The following is a 19011-nucleotide window of genomic DNA, read 5'->3' on the forward strand; positions in this document are numbered from 1 at the left end:
ACAGAAATACAGATCAATGGTACAGGATAGAAAGCCCAGAGATAAACCCACGCACCTATTGTCAACTAATCTATGACAAAGGAGTCAAGGATATACAATGGAGAAAAGACAGTCGGGGAAAACTGGACAGCTACATGTAAAATAATGAAATTAGAACACTCCCTAACACCACACAAAAAAACAAACTAAATGGATTAGAGACCTAAATGCAACTGGAAACTATAAAACTCTTAGAGGAAAATATATGAAGAACACTCTTTGACATAAGTCACATCAAGATCGTTTTTGATCCACCTCCTAGAGTAATGGAAATAAAAACAAAATTAAACAAATGGGACCTAATGAAACAAAAGCTTTTGCAAAGCAAAAGAAACTACAAACAAGACGAAAAGACAACCCTCAGAGTGGGAGAAAATATTTGCAAATGAATCAATGGACAAAGGATTCATCTTCAAAATATATAAACAGCTCATGCAGCTCAATATTAAAAAAACAAACAACCTGATCGAAAAATGGGTAGAAGACCTGAATAGACATTTCTCCAAAGAAGACATACAGATGGCCGAGAAGCACATGAGAAGCTGCTCAACATCACTAATTATTAGAGAAATGCAAATCAAAACTACAATGAGGTATCACCTCACATCAGTCAGAATGGGCATCATCAGAAAATCTACCAACAACAAATGCTGGAGAGGGTGTGGAGAAAAGGGAACCCTCTTGCACTGTTGGTGGGAATGTAAATTGATACAGCCACCTTGGAGAGCAATATGGAAGGAAGTTCCTTAAAAAACTAAAACCAGAACTACCATATGACCCATCAATCCCACTACTGGGCATATACCCAGAGAAAACCATAATTCAAAAAGACACATGCACCCCAATGTTCATTGCAGCACTATTTACAATAGCCAGGTTATGGAAGCAACCTAAATGCCCATCGACAGACGAATGGACAAAGAAGATGTGGTATATATATATATATACAATGGAATATTACTCCACCATAAAAAGGAATGAAATTGGGTCATTTTTAGAGACGTGGATGAATCTAGAGACTGTCATACAGAATGAAGTAAGTCAGAAAGAGAAAAATATCGTATATTAACACATATGTGTGGAATCTAGAAAAATGGTACAGATGAACCAGTTTGCAGGGCAGAAACTGAGACACAGATGTAGAGAACAAACGTATGGACACCCAGGGGGAAAAGTGGCAGGGGGTGGTGGTGTGATGAATATGGAGATTGGGATTGACATGTATACACTGATGTGTATAAAATGGACGACTAAAAAGAACCTGTTGTATAAAGAAATAAAGTTGAAAAAAAAAAGAACATATATATCGACGATTACCTTAAATGTAGATTAGATGCTCCACCCAAAAGACACAGATTGACTGAATGGATACAAAAACAAAACTCATATATATGCTGTCTACAAGAGACCTTCTTCAGATCTAGGGACACATACAGACTGAAAGTAAGAGGATGCAAAAATGTATTCCATGCAAATGCGACTCAAAAGAAAGCTGGAGGGCTTCCCTGGTGGCGCAGTGGTTGAGAGTCCGCCTGCCGATGCAGGAGATACAGGTTCGTACCCTGGTCTGGGAAGATCCCACGTGCCGCAGAGCGGCTAGGCCCGTGAGCCATGGATGCTGAGCCTGCGCGTCTGGAGCCTGTGCTCCGCAGCAGGAGAGGCCACAACAGTGAGAGGCCCGTGTACTGCAAAAAAAAAAAAAAGAAAGCTGGAGTAGCAGTATTCATATCACACAAAATACATTTTAAGATAAAGATTGTTACAGGAGACAAAGAAGGACACTACATAATGATGAAGGGATCAATGCAAGAAAAAGATATAGCAACTGTAAATATATATGCACCCAACATAGGAGAACCTCAATTTATAAGGCAAATACTAACAGCCATAAAAAGGGAAATCAACAGTAATACTGGGAGACTTTCACACCCCACTTTCATCAATCGACAGATTATCCACACAGAAAATCAATAAGGAAAACACAGGTTTAAATGACACATTAGATCAGATGCACTTAATGGATATTTATAGAGCATTCCATGCAAAAGCAGCAGAGTACACATTCTTTTCAAGTGCACATGGAACACTCTCCAGGATTGAGCACATGCTGGGCCAGAAAACGAGCCTTGGTAAATTCAATAAAATTGAAATCATATCAAGCATCTTCTCTGACCACAACACTATGAGATTAGAAATCAACTACAAGAAAAAAAAACACTGTGAAAACCACAAATATGTGGAAACTAAACAATATGCTACTAAACAACCAATGGATCACTGAAGAAATCAAAGAGGAAATAAAAAAATACCTAGAGACAAATGAAAATGAAAACATGATGATCCAAAACCTATGGGACACAGCAAAAGCACTTCTAAGAGGGAAGTTTATAGTGATACAAGAAAAAAACTAGAGAAAGAAAAACAAAACTAGAGACTAGCAACTAGCAAAGAAAAACAAAACCCAAGGTTAGTAGAAGGAAAGGAAGCATAAAGATCAAAGCAGAAATAAATGAAATAAGAGATGAAGAAAACAACAGAAAAGATCAATGAATCTAAAATCTGGTTTTTTGAAAAGATAAAGTTGAAAAACTTTAGCTAGACTCATCAAGAAAAAGAGGGACAGGGCTCAAATCAATAAAATAAGAAATGAAAAAGTTACAGTGGGCACCTCAGAAATACAAAGGATCATAAGAGATTACTACAGGCAGCTATGTGTCAATAAAATAGATAACCTGGAAGAAATGGACAAACTCTTAGAAATGTACAACCTCCCAAAACTAGACCAGAAAGAAATAGAAAATATGAACAGACCAGTCCAAAGTACTGCAGTTGAAACTGTGATTTAAAAAATCCCAACAAACAGAAGTCCAGGACCAGATAGCTTCACAGGCAAATTCTACCAAACATTTAGAGAAGAGTTAACACCTATCCTTCTGAAACTATTCCAAAAAAATCGTAGTGGAAGGAACACTCCCAAGTTCATTCTACGAGGCCACCATCACCCTGATAGCAAAACCAGATAAAGTTATCACAAAAAATAGAAAATTACAGGCCAATATCACTGATGAACATAGATGCAAAAATCCTCAACAAAATACTAGCAAATCAAATCAAACAATACATTAAAAGGATCATACACCATGATCAAATGTACACCATGATTTACTCCAGGGATGCAAGGATTCTTCAATATATGCAAATCAATCAGTGTAATACAGCACATCAACAAACTGAATAAAAACCATATGATCATCTCTATAGATGCAGAAAAAGCTTTTGACAAAATTCAACACCCATTTATGATAAAAACTCTCCAGAAAGTGGGCACAGAGGGAACATACCTCAACATAATAAAGGCCATATTTGACCAACCTACAGCTAACATCATGCTCGACAGTGAAAAGCTGAAAGCATTTCCTCTAAGATCAGGAACAGGACAAGGATGCCCACTCTTGCCACTATTAGTCAACATAGTTTTGGAAATCCTAGCCATGGCATTCAGAGAAGAAAAAGAAATAAAAGGAATCCAGATTGGAAAAGAAGTAAAACTGTCACTGTTTGCAGATGACATGATATTATACATAGAAAATCTAAAGATGCTACCAGAAAACTACAAGAGCTCATCAATGAGATGGGTAAAGTTGCAGGATACAAAATTAATACACAGAAATCGTTTGCATTCCTATACACTAACAATGAAAGATCAGAAAGAGAAATTTAAAAAAATTCATTTACCATAGCATCAAAAAGAATAAAATACCTAGGAATAAGCCTACCTAAGGAGGCAACAGACCTGCACTCTAAAAACTATAAGATGCTGATAAAAGAAATCAAAGATAACACGAACAGATGGAAAGATATACCATGTTCTTGGACTGGAACAATCAACATTGTCAAAATGACTGTACTACCCAAGGCAATCTACAGGTTCAATGCAATCCCTATCAAATTACCAATGGTATTCTTCACAGAACTAGAACAAAAAACCTTAAAATTTGCGTGGAGACACAAAAGACCCCAAATAGCCAAAGCAATCTTGAGAAAGAAAAATGGAGCTGGAGGAATCAGATTCCCTGACTTCAGACTGTACTACAAAGCTACAGTTCAAAACAGTATGGTAGTGGCACAAAAACAAATATAGATCCATGGAACAGGATAAAAAGCTCACAAATAAACCCACGAACCTATGGTCAATTAATATACGATAAAGGTGGCAAGAATATACAATGGAGAAAGGACATTCTCTTCAGTAAATGGTGCTGGGAAAACTGGACAGCTACATGCAAAAAAAAATGAAATTAGAATATTCTTTAACACCATACACAAAAATAAACTCAAAATGGATTAAAGACCTAAATGTAAGACTCGAGACTATAAAACTCTTAGAGGAAAACATAGGCAGAACACGCTTTTACATAAATCACTGCAATAGCTTTTTTGATCCGTCTCCTAGAGTAATGGAAATAAACGCAAACAAATGGAACCTAGTTAAACTCAAAAGCTTTTGCACAGCAAAGGAAACCATAAACAAAACGAAAAGACAACCCATAGAATGGGAGAAAATATTTGCAAATGATGTGGCCAACAAGGGGTTAATCTCCAAAATTTTCAAACAGCTCATGTGGCTCAATATCAAAAAACAAACAACCCAATCAAAAAATGGGCAGAAGGGGCTTCCCTGGTGGCGCAGTGGTTGAGAGTCTGCCTGCCGATGCAGGGGACACGGGTTCGTGCCCTGGTCTGGGAAGATTCCACATGCCACAGAGCGGCTGGGCCCGGGAGCCATGGCCGCTGAGTCTGCGCGTCCGGAGCCTGTGCTCTGCAACAGGAGAGGCCACAACAGTGAGAGGCCTGCGTACCGCAAAAAAAAAAAAAAAAATCTAGAAACAGTAAATGCTGTAAAGAGTGTGGAGAAAAGGGAACCCTCCTACACCGTTGGTGGGAGTGTAAATTGATACAGCCACTATGGAGAACAGTACTAAGGCTCCTTAAAAAACTAAAAGTAGAGCTGCCATGGGATCCGGCAATCCCACTCCTGGGCATAAATCTGGAGAAAACATGGTTCGAACGGATACATGCCCCCATTATTCACTGCAGCACTGTTTACGATAGCCAAGACATGGAAGCAACCTAAATGTTCATTGACAGTTGAATGGATAAAGATGTGGTACATATATACAATGGAATATTACTCAGCCATTAAAAAGAATGAAATAATGCCATTTGCAGCAACATGGATGGACCTGGAGATTATCATACTAAGTGAAGTAAGTCAGACAGAGAAAAACAAATATATGATATCACTTATATGTGGAATCTAAAAGAAATGATACAAATGAACTTATTTACAAAACAAAAACAGACTCACAGAGTACAAACTTATGGTCACCAGGGACGAAGGGTGGGGGGAGGGATAGATTGGGAGTTTAGGACTGACATGTCCACACTGCTGTATTTAAAATAGATAACCAACAAGGACCTACTGTATAGCACAGGGAACTTTGATCAAGTCTGTAAGAACCTAAATGGGAAAAGAATTTGATAAATAATAGATACATGTATATGTCTAACTGAATCACTTTGCTGTACACCTGAAACTAACACATTGTTAATTAACTATAACTCCAATATAAAATAAAAATTAAAAAAAATATTTTAAGCTCCAAAGCATTGAATAAATTCTGAGATGTGATTTGTGAGGAAAAAAAAAAAAAGAAAATTACAGGTCAGAGTGGTGGAGAAAATAGTATAGATGTTAAAAATATCAAAGTTTAAATTTTTCATAAGTTACAAATCTATAGTATTCTTGGATTCTAAGTGCACTGCTGGCTAAGATTAATGAAGGTCACACTTAAATAGTTCACAGATTGGTCTGTTAACATCCAGAAGGACTAAAGTAATTTTCTTTGGTCTTGAAAATACCAGCCAATAACCTCTCTCATTAGACTGACCCTTCTGGATTCTAATCAAAGCTTATTTAACTGTCATTTGTGGGATTCAGCCACAAGCCTGTCAACTGTTGAGAAAGCATACTGTTCTATTTTTTTCTACTACTTGATTTAGCACAGACTATTTGATCCATTTCAAGGGCAACCCAAATAAGAGAAAGGCTGAGGTGCTCTTAAATTAATACTTGTTCAAAGATGGAGATTTGGACTTGTTAGTAATACTGACCCATGTAAAATATTAAAAAATAGATTCCTGAGGAAAGTCAGGTGCTCTTCTTTATTCAGTGGGTGTGTAAGCAAACGTCTGGCACGGAGGTTGACTCTAATCTGGACGCTGTGGATGACGAGCAGCAGGTAAAGGAACAGCTGCCTAAGTGTGCAAGTGATTAGTCTGTGTTGCCAGATCACCTCCACTGCTCTTCATTTATGATTTTCTTTTTGGCTGGAGGATATGCTGCCAAGCTGGCACCTCCTTCTCCCATATTCCTTCTTTCTGCCAGTTTACAGGAGAGTGTTTTGGAGAAAAACTGCCAGCACTTCCTTTCACATCTTACAGATTAAATAAATTGCATCTGCTTAACACACACAGCCTCTGTTGGCCCAGGGAACCAGACAAGCTGTTTGGACAGTGACCTCAACTGATATTTTGTGTTCTAGAAATGTATTCAGTTGAGGAGGGGATATCCCGAATGGCATGAAAACCTTGCTCTTTCTTGGGTTGCAACCTTGAGCCCAAGTACTGGCTCCACCACCACTTACTAGCTGTGTGATCCTGAGCAAGTCATTGAACATTCTTTGTATCTCAATTTTCTTCTCTGTAACCTGAACAATAATCTTATTTGAGGTAAATATTGAAAGACCTCTACTTCCTTATTTAATGAAATACTAGTCAAAATCCCATTGTAATTTTCCTTTTTCTCACAGGGTGGGGGAGTAATACTTGTCAAATTGATCTTGAAGTTTCTCCAGGAAAGGAAAAATACAAGAAGAACCAAGAAATGCTTGAAAATGAATGGGGGAGACATGCCCTACCCAGTCAAAATAACTAAATGTGGTACTGCGGGAAGGTACATAAATCGATGAAAGAGAGAACAAAGAAAAATTTATATGTTGCATATACTAGAGCTATTTAAAATTAATAGTGACAGGGCATATTGTTCAATAAATGGGATGGGACAGCTAAATGTCCATTTGGGAAAAAAAGCTACAAGGTTTGATACTTTATTCTAGGCTTTAGTCATTTCCTCCTTTATGAGCTTGGATCCCAAAATCTCAAGGGCTTCTTTCATATAAAATAATGCATTATTACATTAAAGGCTTAAGAATTATCCACTTAGAGCAGGACTTCCCTGGTGGCTCAGTGGTTAAGAATCCGCCTGCCAATGCAGGGGACACAGGTTTGTTCCCACATGCTGTGGAGCAACTAAGCCCATGCACCACAACTACTGAGCCTGCGCTCTAGAGCCCGTGAGCCACAGCTACTGAGCCCACATGCCACAACTACTGAAGCCCACACGCCTAGAGCCCGTGCTCCGCAACAAACAAGATAAGCCACCACAATGAGAAGCCCGCGCACTGTAACGAAGAGTAAGCCCCGCTCGCCATAACTAGAGGAAGCCTGCATGCAGCAACGAAGACCCAACGCAGCCAAAAATAAATAAATAAATAAATAAATTAATTAATTAAAAAAAAGAATTATCTACTTAGGTGACAGATGAAGGCATGAGAGTGGACAAGATCATTGAAGAAGACTACCAAGGGGTCTGTGGTTGGAATATTGGGGCATACCTACATTTAGGATGGGGATGGAAGAAGTGGACCAAAGGTGTCCTGTGTCAATGACCAACTTATTTTCTTAAGGTCATAGAACCCAAGGGAGGAAAGGTTTTAAACAAAGGTAGCTCAGTCGGTGCTCTGTGGTGACCTAGATGGGTGGGATGCAGGGGGAGGGAGGTCCAAAAGGGAGGGGATATATGTATACATACAGCTGATTTGCCTCGGTGTACAGCAGAAACAAAACATTGTAAAGCAATTATACTCCAATAAAAAATTAATTTAAAAAAATGAAGGTTGAGGAAGGTCATATGAAAAGAGGTTAAGATATTGAAGGCTGGAAGGAACATTATGGGTTAGACACGTAGGACATGACCAGCTTTCCTCAAGAAAGAATTTTCCTAGTAGTAAGATTAAACCAGGGGCTTCCCTGGTGGCGCAGTGGTTGAGAGTCCGCCTGCCGATGCGGGGGACACGGGTTCGTGCCCCGGTCCGGGAAGATCCCACATGCCACGGAGCGGCTGGGCCCGTGAGCCATGGCCGCTGAGCCTGTGCGTCCGGAGCCTGTGCTCCACAACGGGAGAGGCCACAACAGTGAGAGGCCCCCGTACGGCAAAAAAAAAAAAAAAAAAAAAAGATTAAACCAGCTTTCCTCAAGAAAGGAAATGACCAGCTTTCCTCAAGAAAGAATTTCCCTAGTAGTAAGATTAAACCAGAATCAGTGAGGTGACAGCAGGCACACACTAACAAAGGATTCTGTCCATATATGGAAAGAGGTGGAACTCCAGCTTAATGGGGAAATAACTGGGGAAGAATTTCCAGAAGCAACTGATTTTTTTGAACCTGCTACTAAGCTATAATACTCTATGTGCTAGACACTGAGCTGTATGTCACTAATTTCCAGAGCAAAGCTGCAAGGTCAATGTTGTTTTCACCTTACAGGTGAGGATTTGTAAGCCAGCATACAAACAACACGTACTAACTAGTTTGGGCTAGTTACTTAAGCAGTCTAAGGCAGTTTTATTAAAGGAGGATAATGCTACCTATACCTTGACACTGTTCTGAAGATTAAATTATCAAATTATATATCTATGTATATACAAACGTAACATACATACGTATGTATGTACAAACGTGTAGAAACACAAACAGAAATGTGTAGAATAGCACTTTGTAGGAACTTAATACATATTCCTGGTACCATACTTGAGAAAAATAGCAATGCGTAAGGTATAGTCATGGTGGCATAACTGAATTTAACTGCAGGCTTTCTTTTATGTGTACCCAGCTTTATTTTGAACAACCACCTTTAACGTACAGGTTTCTCCTCTTCTTTTGTTAGGTATTGGATGTCAGTAGAGAAGGCAAAGAAGAAGTATTCTACGGGCCTACACTTCCTTTTGCTTCCAATGGAATAGCAGCATGCTTCCTCCCAGCTCCGTATTTCACATGCCCTAACCTTCAAACTCTTCAAGTGCCTCATCACAGGATTGGCACCATCTGAAAAGCCAGTGCTCTCTTAACAACCAGCATGAACACGAGGAAGAAAAAGCCCTGACTTTTGGATACTGGGCATGAAAATACTCAGTGCTCAATGCTTCCTTGTTTTGTTTTCTAGATCTTCTATTCAGATAAACATTAGCAAAAAATGAAGTTTTCTAAAATACACATTATTGAAAACGCTTGTCACGCTTCTCAGTGTGTGTCAATATACAGTACAATATGTATGACTTTTATGGTGGTGTAGCTTAGTGCTAACTTAATGGTCCATGGATCTTTTAAGCATTCTTTGTACACTTTGTCTAATCAGTGCTGTCCAGGACATTACCCTCTTAGTAAGGCAGTTTATTCCACAAGTACTGCCATTAATGATCTTAAAAAAAAATTGTCAGTACTTAATCTCTTTACTACTTAAGCCTGGGATTGTAATTTTTCTTTTAAAAATTTAACATTATACAGCCCTGCTGTATAAGTAGAGGCTCATCATTATGACATCATAAATTTTTAAATGCCATATTTTATTCAAGGTAATACAAATAATAGAAGTACACCGGAACAGCAGATGGAATACCCAGATTTTTCACCTTGGTTGCTCTGTTACCTTGGGCCAGGAGCTTAACTTTACATTGCTTCAGTTTTCTCACTTTTTAAGGAGGGCAATTATTGATTTCCATATTAATTCAGAAGAATGTTTTAAGGATTAGGCAAATGCTCTGAAGTACTTTGCCTAAGAAAAAAAAATGTCACTCAAATTACAAGGTATTTTACTGTTTTAGAACCTTGTAACTGAAAAAGATTATTTTTGAAGTTTAAAAATTACTAGATAGAACTTGGAACACAAGCTATGAGATAAATGATTCTGAAAAGCATGTGAAAGAGACATGCTAATTATGAAAAAGGGAGTTTACTAAAGCCAAAGATTCCTAAACTTGTATAAACACTTGCCTCAAATAATAAGTCTCTCAAACATTTCATCTAAGCTCATTTAGTGAAAAATGACATTTTAAAGCTCAGAAAAAATTAGTTGTACTAATTTCGGTACCATAAAGTGCTCTGACATAAATTTGAACCTAGTATCAGTAGTTCTGATAAAAGTTTTTCCACTTTGTTAAAGGTTATGTCAATCTTGAGCACTTGTGGGATTCTTCTCTACCACCAATACATATTTTATTACTACCATTTTTAATAATGCATGAGAATTTTTTTAGGCTAGGTTTTTGGATTTGCTTTGTCTATAACAAAAAATAAAAAATAAAACAACTCAATAATCGTATTTGAACATAAATTCAACAAGTATAACATGAGTTTTTCCCCTTAATCTTGTTAGGATAAGTCACCTTTATTAAAAGGAAGATTTTACTTTTTTTCCTTAGTTTAATCATTCAGCAATCCTTGTCTTAATGGGAAATTGTCATTTTATTCATGTAACCACTTTTAGTAATCAGAAGTGAAAAAAAAAATTTTTATTCCTAAATATAGAATTCACTAACTTTATATGATACCTAAAACATTAATTAAAAAATATATATATATAAATGAAACTTTTGGCTATTTAGATTAAAGGCCGGGAAGGGAGACTAGGGGTAAGAAAAAAATGGTAAATTTTTAAAAGAACAGATTTTGTTTACACAAACAAAAAGCCTTAAGAATATTTGTACAGTTCTGAAAAGTGAAAATTGATAATTGACATTTAGAAGGAAAACAGAGAGTCTCTTTAAAAGGTATAAACCCTCTAAATTAAGTTTTTAAAATGCCTTACCATGTCAGGAAAATGGTCTCCAGCGTTTCAGAAATCTTTTCAACAAGGACCTAAACAAGAATTTCAGATTTACTAAAATTTCTACTTGACACACAGATTTTCCATCCAGCAGTTTTACCTTCTAAAACAATCTATTTTTAATCCCAGACTCTCTACCCAATTAATGAAAGGGAAGGTCTAAAAGTGAACTTGCTTGAAAGATAAACGGAAAGGCAGCCTGAGATTATTGTAATTTCTGTGTACACTTCTATTTATTTAAAACAAACGAGTATATATTATCAAACCTCTCCTCAGTGAACTTTAATGTATTATTCTGTAATATTACAGAATTGAAGTCAGAATTTTTAAAAGTTTTACATAGTTTCCAGAAACACTTATAGACAAAGAACAGCATCCAAAGTACAGCACCCCTCCCCTAAAAAGAAAAAACTTAGATCGCTTATAATTCGATCCTTCCCTCAAATTACTGATCATAAGAGCTAATAAGAAAAATTCTAGAAAACAATGTTTGGTCAAATAAACCAAGGCCCACTGAAACTATTCAAATATATGTTCTCCATTTAAGTGAACTATCCTACAGTAATTCATCTTCCATTTTTACTCTTCAAAGTTAAAGACCATATTGTATTTATATTTAAATTATTAATTTGAATTTCCAAAAGACTGTGAAGCTTCCAACAGTCTAAACATCATTTCAAGATTTTACTTTAAAAAAGAAAAAGAAGTAACACAGATATTAGCAGTGTTCTTACTCTAGGAGGAAAAGCCAGAAAAGACATGAATCTCTAAGATAAAATAATATGTATGTAAAATGCAATAAAATTCCTTAGATTTTTAAGAACAAAATGCCAATTGGTTATTTTTAGGGTGTTTTTCATCCTTTTTCTCTTCTCACTTTAACCACATGTATACTGTATACCCTTCAGCCATTACAATAGCTGAAAAATCAACTTTTCTTTGTTTTAGCGGAGTATAAAAGCAACAGGAATAATAAGATAAAAATTATTCCTGTAGGTAACACGGTTCATTTTTATTTTGGTTTTCAAAGAGTCAATCTGTCATAAAGAGGCAGTTGAATAATCACAGGTGCAGTGTAAGTTGAATATATACATTTTTTATTATATCTCATTACTATATACACAAATAACTTAAAACATGCATATGCCCAGAATTTTTCTAAAAGCACAATCCACAAATGCAATGAACTGGATAACTATCAGCACACCAAAAACTTCAGGAAGCAGAAGTTGGTAAGTTCATTTGGTACTGATTTTGGTAATCTTACCAAACAGTTTATCACAGAATCAAAATATAAATCTCATATCTTATTAAATATGTGAAAGAATACGCTATTTTGCTAGCTTCCCAAACCAACTGTTTTAAGCAAACAAAGCACGTTATTTATACTAGCATACTCTATACTTGACTGACAAGGCAATATTTTTAACCCTAGGAGGAGTAGGCAGGAGATCAGTTTTTGGAAAATGTAAGGTTTATGCAAAAAGTCTATCAGTCAAAAAGCAGTGGTTTAGTACAGAGAACACAGTTTTCGGTGAGGTTTCTGTGATATCTATCTTTTATCTTTGAAACACAAGTGCTATGTTACTGTGTAGGATTAGGGAAGGTAGGTTTCCTAAAGGCTTTTCCCAACTGCAAAGGCTCATCAAATTTTTATATGATATATAATCCTAACAAAGGGGAAGTAAAAATAAAAACTGCCAAAGATTCTGTGAAAGTACATGGAAATGGGCTCATGTAATTGGTTAAGAACAAAGTAGGTTTAAAAATTTATGATGAAGCACGGAAGAAGATGAAAATAACAATGCATAATGAAAACACACACATAGTCTAACAACTCACAAATAATATTTTACTTACCCCCCAAAATAGAAAAAGTCAAATATGCTTAGTAAGAAAAGAAAATATGCTAGGGATAAGTAAAGATATAAAAAGTTTTAAACTTTGAAACTCTTCTAATACAAATGAACAAAATACTAAACGATTTTTGTGCAGAGACAATACTCCATGTTTTTTTCGTCCCCTATGGAAACCTAATTAAATGTTCAACTGAAATTTAAATCGTAACCAAATCTGTGTCTAATAAAGTCCTTTCATCACCCTGTTGTCTTTCAATCATCTCTTCTACACTCCATCTGATATTTTAAATAAATTATTTGAGTGGAATAATTACATATCCAACATGTATATTTTAATTTTCTTCCTGTTTAAGTGTCTTAAGGTTAGGTTTCTATAGAAATGATGGTATTCTAATTGGCAAACTCAGTGAGGCCCACAGCGTAGAATGAACATGTCATTCAGAGAAAGCAGCTAAGACAGTCTACTTTCCTGCTTGAGGTAAGTTTGGAAACAGAAGGTATAGCGTCAGATGGCAGAAGTCTCCTGACTGAAGGGCTTGAATGTCAGCTTATTAACAATGGGAAGTAAATGGAGGTCCTTGAGCAGAAAAGTAAGAAGAAGAAAGAAGTATTTTAGGAACACTAATGTCAAAACTATGTGAAGAATAAATTTCAGGAGTCCAGAGATAAGAAGGAGATTATAGTACCCAATAGAAAAATGTTTGGATGCATGAAATGGCAAAAAGAAAAAAATCACAAGAGCTTATAAGGTGATCAAATGAAAAGTGGGGAGCAATGAATCCAAGAAATGTCATGGCTAAGTGACTTGAGAAAGTGGTGTATTCTCTGGGTAGAAAATGAAGGCATGAGCTAGACTGGAAACGAAGATGATAAGGGCAGCTTGACATGTTGCCTTGAGATTTCAGGAGAATCCAACTAGACAGGTTTAGAGAAAAATTAGGACTACAGATAGAAAAAAATTATAAGCTAGTTTTATCAGTTCACTACTACAAGAATGTTGAGACAGAGCAGGTGAAGGGCTAGATCTTACCAGTAGGGACAAGAAAGAAGAACGTGTATGTAGGAAGGAGCGATACTGCTGAGGAAGGGATGAGAAGATAAAAGAAAATGCAATGTCACAGAGGCCCCAAAGACCAAGAAAAATGAGAACACATTCCAGATTTGACCAAAAGAGAATGGCCTACCTTACAATGGTAAAAGCAGCCGCCTCAGGGATTACAGGGCTTTTAGGGGAAAAGGAACATTAACGAAGCAAGTATAGGTACTCTTTAGTCTGGAAATGGAAAAAGACAAGACTATAGTAATAATTTACGGGTCAGTGAAGATTCTTAAGAAATGGAACAGAGTCATACATTTTCTTTTTTTCTTCAATAAAACAGCTTCTTTAAAACTTTACTGATACATAAATTTAAAAATACATATATATATACATACACAGGTATTGTTACAGATTTTTTCTCGTTACTGATTTTTTTATGTATAAACTTTAGTTATTCTTAGTATCTACAGCTATACACCCTAATGCATGATTCAGCAGCAGATTTTCTTAACCCTTAAAAAGTTTCATAAGCTAAGGAGCAAGATTCTCCAAGATATCTTTATCAATTTCCCTTGGGGGTGAAAAAATATATATATATATACACACACACACATAAACTCTTTAAAGGCATCCCATTAAATAGTTTAAATTTCAATTGCTACAACTTGCAAAATAATGCATCATTCATTTAATAAGTCACTATCATAATGAAAAGAAACTCATTGCTATGAAGTCTTAGTAACCTTAAAGAGGCTTTCATTCATCCCATTTATTGAATTAAAAACAGTTTATTTGGGGGGAAAATAAACCATTTATATGTCATGAAGTCCTTTAGACTTCACAGATTACAATTAGAATAGGGTTATTATCTATAGTTTCCCGATTGCAATGCATTTCATTTTAAAAGATACTTCTTGAGTCAGAAAAGGGTTGAAATGTTTTCCTGAAGGAATAGTAGAATCATGATAAACACTAGATGCTCAAGAAAAAAAACAAATTATTTCAAACTTAGCAAACATGACATGTAAGAAAACATTGAAAAGAAGTGGGATCTTCATCTAGGACATACCATTAGAGAAAGAGGAACAAAATTAGGAAGTGTTCTTCACCTTTGTGCATGAGATAGAGTGATCATGTCTGTACACCACCAAACAGAACATAGGTCAACAAATACTTTCACATACATTTAAATTATATGATTATAATTATAAATCAATTATCCCACTGATTCCTACCAGAACATTGTGAAATTTAAAAAAAGGTTATTATTCATTTTTCTCCACGAAGAAACAGGCTCAGAAAGGTTAAGAACTTGCTCAAGGTCACAAAGCAGAGCTGGGTTTGAGACCCAGGTGGGTTCCCAACACTAAGATTGGAGCACTTTTTACCAAATAATGCTCATTAGAAAAAGGAGTCAAGGACAAAAGCCCAACTGGTGGAATGAATCTGAATGAAATAGTTAAAGGGTTGAGAGATGGGCTGCTACAGGAAACTGGCTCCCTTCAAACATGTAAGATGCTAGCTTATAAAAGGCTCTAATTGAAGAGCAAGGAGATAAATCAGCTGACTTCTCAGACCTCTTCTGTTAATTTTGTAAACTTAAAAATTTCCAGAATATTATTTATTCTCTTTTCTTAAAGGCTTTTGTTTATCCTCCTCCTGATCTGTCTTTTAATGACAACTCCAAACGAAAGGATGAGTAGAGGAAAACATCTGGCAACCGCTGGAACCCAAGTATTGATATAAACACTGTTGGCCCAAGTTAAAAAAAAAAAACATATTATCTGTATAATCATTTAGCCAGATTCAGTCTCATTCCTCATAGAGTTAAGTGTGCTTTGTAAGGATTTTATTAACTTGCCTCACGCATAGTATAAAAAAGGATAACAAATATACTGTTCTATCTCCTGACCACCCCTCCAAAAAAAAAAACCCAGCATAGGGCAGCCAGGTAATTTGAAATAGTATCATAATAAAATATAACTCGTAAGAAAACAAAAACAAAACAGAAATAACTTACAAGGCAGAAAGTCACATTACAGTAAAATGGCCATGGATCAACCAGTACAAACCTGCTTAGACATACACACATAACACTCCCAGTTAGGAAAAGTTTCTTTAGTTTCACTAAAACCTCTTCAAAATAGAATGCAGTTTTACCAAGTTCGAAAGCTCCTATAACATATTTAATTAACTTTTATTTCCTTATTTATATACTTTATACTTACAGGTATGAAAGGAAAAAAATCCTAGAAAGTATTTTTAACAGAACATTATACAATTAATTAAAAGTAGGAGTCAGAATGATGCAAAGTGACTTTAGATAGTTATAATTAATATTGAGGATGAATCACAAAATAGATTCAATATTATCATCTTGTAGTCTCTGTATCTCATCTTGTCCCACTTGTCCTAGGTGAGATAAAAGTTTGCTATAGGCTTCCCTATAAAGAAAAATGAAAAGAAGACAGATATATATTTACTACATTTTCCATTATTTTTCATTTAAGTCTTTACAGACTGAGCCTGCTTGAATGTCTACTTGTCTATACACACCATACATGATGTAATTTAAGTACTTTGACTCTTTAACATACTACTTTTGGACATATGAATTATAGTATGAGTAATGACCCTTCTAAAACAATCTCTTTAGGAAATACAGACTTATACCCCCCCCCATGTTTCATTACTCTAAATAGTCCAGCATTATCTTCAGCTGGGTTGTAATCTATTAAAAAAAAAAAAAAAAAAGCCTTGATCTATTTCTGACCAAAACCCATATTATCTAGTTGAGTCACTAATCTTATTCACTGGAACACACTCCAAATTTTTATAAGTGGAAAATAGGCCATTTCTAGAAAATGAATCTAGATTTCATAATCATTGTCCAAAAGGATATAATCAAATTATCAAACATACCTTTGTGCAATATTTCTGCCAAGGCCCCATTTCCGCTCTGAACTCTTCAGAGATTGAGTAAGGGTAGAAATCAAGTGGATAACAACCTGTTGGTCCAATGCTGCTACTGTTTCTAAAATGCTGTAAATCTGATAATCATATCTCATACCATAATCCTCGATAAATTTCCTGAAAGTAAAACAAGTTACTTAGAATTACTTCTGGGGCAATTCCTTGGGCTGGTATCTGTATGGCAACAAGCTATAACCTGAACACAAGAAAGATCATTTCATGTAAGATTACCATAAGGATTTAGATGCCATATGAACACTATTTAACACTTGAAAATAAAGAACAGAAATGGCTTCAGTATGAGCTATGAACACAGTGGCAGCATTAGGAGAAAGGGAAAGGGAAGAGCTGGAATCCCGGGAGGAAGAATAAGGGGGAAAAATCTAATCTCAGGGACTTTTTTGCTATAGTGTGCATGATGAAATCTAGATGGTCAGGATGTAGAAGAGACTAAAACAGCAAAGAGTCCAGCTTCCTAGTTATTTTGTATATCTTTTAGTTATTGCTAACTCTAGATAAATCAAACAATATTTCTATGAGGAAAGCAAGTTATTTGAAATAATTTTTATATTCTTTAACCGATCAAGAGACTTTAGACCCATAAAAGACCTTTTATTAATAAGAATTATATATTTTAATCCTAAAATTTCCACTCTCTCCCTCCTAGAAAATAAAAGTCACCTAGCTCAATAAATTGTACTTAACAAACATGCAATCTTCGTTCATATAAAATCCTTCCTCCTCTTAGGGTTTTACAGTTTTCATAAATCCAGTATTTATTTCAAATGATCACAATTTAAATAAACTGTAAACAACCGACAAGTGCCAACTATGTGATAAGAAAGAAAACTGAGGAATCAAAAATCTAACACAGAATGAAGGAAATGGACCCAAACTATTTATCACGGTAGTGCTAGGGTAGAGATACATGAAATAAATGCGAACTAACTGGTAGAAACTGTGAGAAAGAAATACTTAAAAGTACTGCCCTAACAGAAAGCATAAGACTCTATAGGGTGCAAGGCAGGAAAATAAAAACAAAACAGAAAATGTTTCTCAAGTTGCAGTTATTCTTGTGAAGGAACAACAGATCTACAAAGTCTATGCTTCACAATTACATACAATGGAGCTTTCTGGGTCCACAGCATCTAAAGTGAGTAGGAAAACCAGTGACAGGCACTTTCACAGTGGATCCTGAGTAGCATGTTTAGCAGCTCCAAAGCCTGTACACCTGTCATCATGACTCACGTTTCCCACTTTTTCCTCTTAAACACATGCAAGAATCTTCCTTACTAAATTCTCAGGTAATTTTACGTCAGCTCATTTATCTTTCTCCTTGGTACTTTTATTTTTTAATAAAACAACATAGCAAAACCACTGCCAAAAATACAATAATTGAAACTACAAACAAGTAGTAACACATTATGTTTTGGATAATTAGTTATTTAAAAAACATGTTGGCTGTCAAATGGCTGGCAATAGTCTTCTTGCCAGTTGGCATATTTTCCAGTTACCTAAACACAGAAGTCAGCTGGGCGGCAGGTTCTCCTCCTGACCCCACTTGGCAGGCTTTGACCATGTATTGCAGGTTCTCGGTGGCCAGCCTTTTAACTAGGAGGAAAATTTACAGCATTACACATTTTGTCTGGTTTGACCATCTGGATCCTCATTTTTATGAGCACTCTAGATTTAGAAAAACATGTTTTTTTGTTATTTTTCAAAGCGAAATAGTTAAAAGTATCTACATGCTTTTTTGTTATTTTTCAAAGCGAAATAGTTATGAGCTTTGGTTTTGTTCTAAAGCCTCCCTATCTTCCATTTTAAGAAAATATAATACACTTAACAAGTCTATTTTTTACAACCCTGTAACTGAAAAAACACATGTGAAGATAAGTCTTTCTGTTAGAAAAGAGCCCATATTCAAAAACACTCCAGTATCCTAACCTTGCAAACACTGTTACATACTGATTAAAGATAACCTTTAATAATTCAGCTGATTTAGAGACAAGCAGGTTGATTTTTTTAATTCATAAGCATATTCCTCCCACTAACAAACATATATGTAGAAAATTAGAAACTAAGTTTACCTTTACTTAAAATTAG

At 35.7% G+C, this 19011-nt stretch overlaps 2 protein-coding genes across 5 annotated transcripts in view; one reads left to right on the top strand and one right to left on the bottom strand.

Moving 5' to 3' along the window:
* Nucleotides 1-10520, top strand: part of KLHL32 (kelch like family member 32) — a 233350-nt gene extending 222830 nt beyond the window's left edge. The window contains exon 11 of the mRNA XM_022552885.2: nucleotides 9103-10520. Coding sequence (XP_022408593.1) covers nucleotides 9103-9264 — 162 coding nt within the window. The 3' untranslated portion in view covers nucleotides 9265-10520. The remainder of the gene's footprint in view (nucleotides 1-9102) is intronic.
* The window catches only part of MMS22L (MMS22 like, DNA repair protein), a 169997-nt gene that overhangs the window by 13963 nt on the left and 137023 nt on the right, over nucleotides 1-19011 (bottom strand). For all 4 annotated transcript variants that reach the window (XM_089921878.1, XM_089921877.1, XM_089921879.1 and 1 more), the window contains 3 exons: nucleotides 18423-18519; nucleotides 16858-17025; nucleotides 1-16379 (listed from right to left, as the gene is read on the bottom strand). The exon at nucleotides 1-16379 is cut by the window's left edge and continues 13963 nt beyond it. In XM_089921878.1, the coding sequence (XP_089778004.1) occupies nucleotides 16286-16379; nucleotides 16858-17025; nucleotides 18423-18519 (359 nt within the window). In that variant the 3' untranslated portion in view covers nucleotides 1-16285. The remainder of the gene's footprint in view (nucleotides 16380-16857; nucleotides 17026-18422; nucleotides 18520-19011) is intronic.

This window comes from Delphinapterus leucas, chromosome 12 (assembly GCF_059928025.1).
Source record: "Delphinapterus leucas isolate spDelLeu-1000000601 "Yukka" chromosome 12, BTC_Dleu_Yukka2, whole genome shotgun sequence".
Classification (NCBI taxonomy): domain Eukaryota; kingdom Metazoa; phylum Chordata; class Mammalia; order Artiodactyla; family Monodontidae; genus Delphinapterus; species Delphinapterus leucas.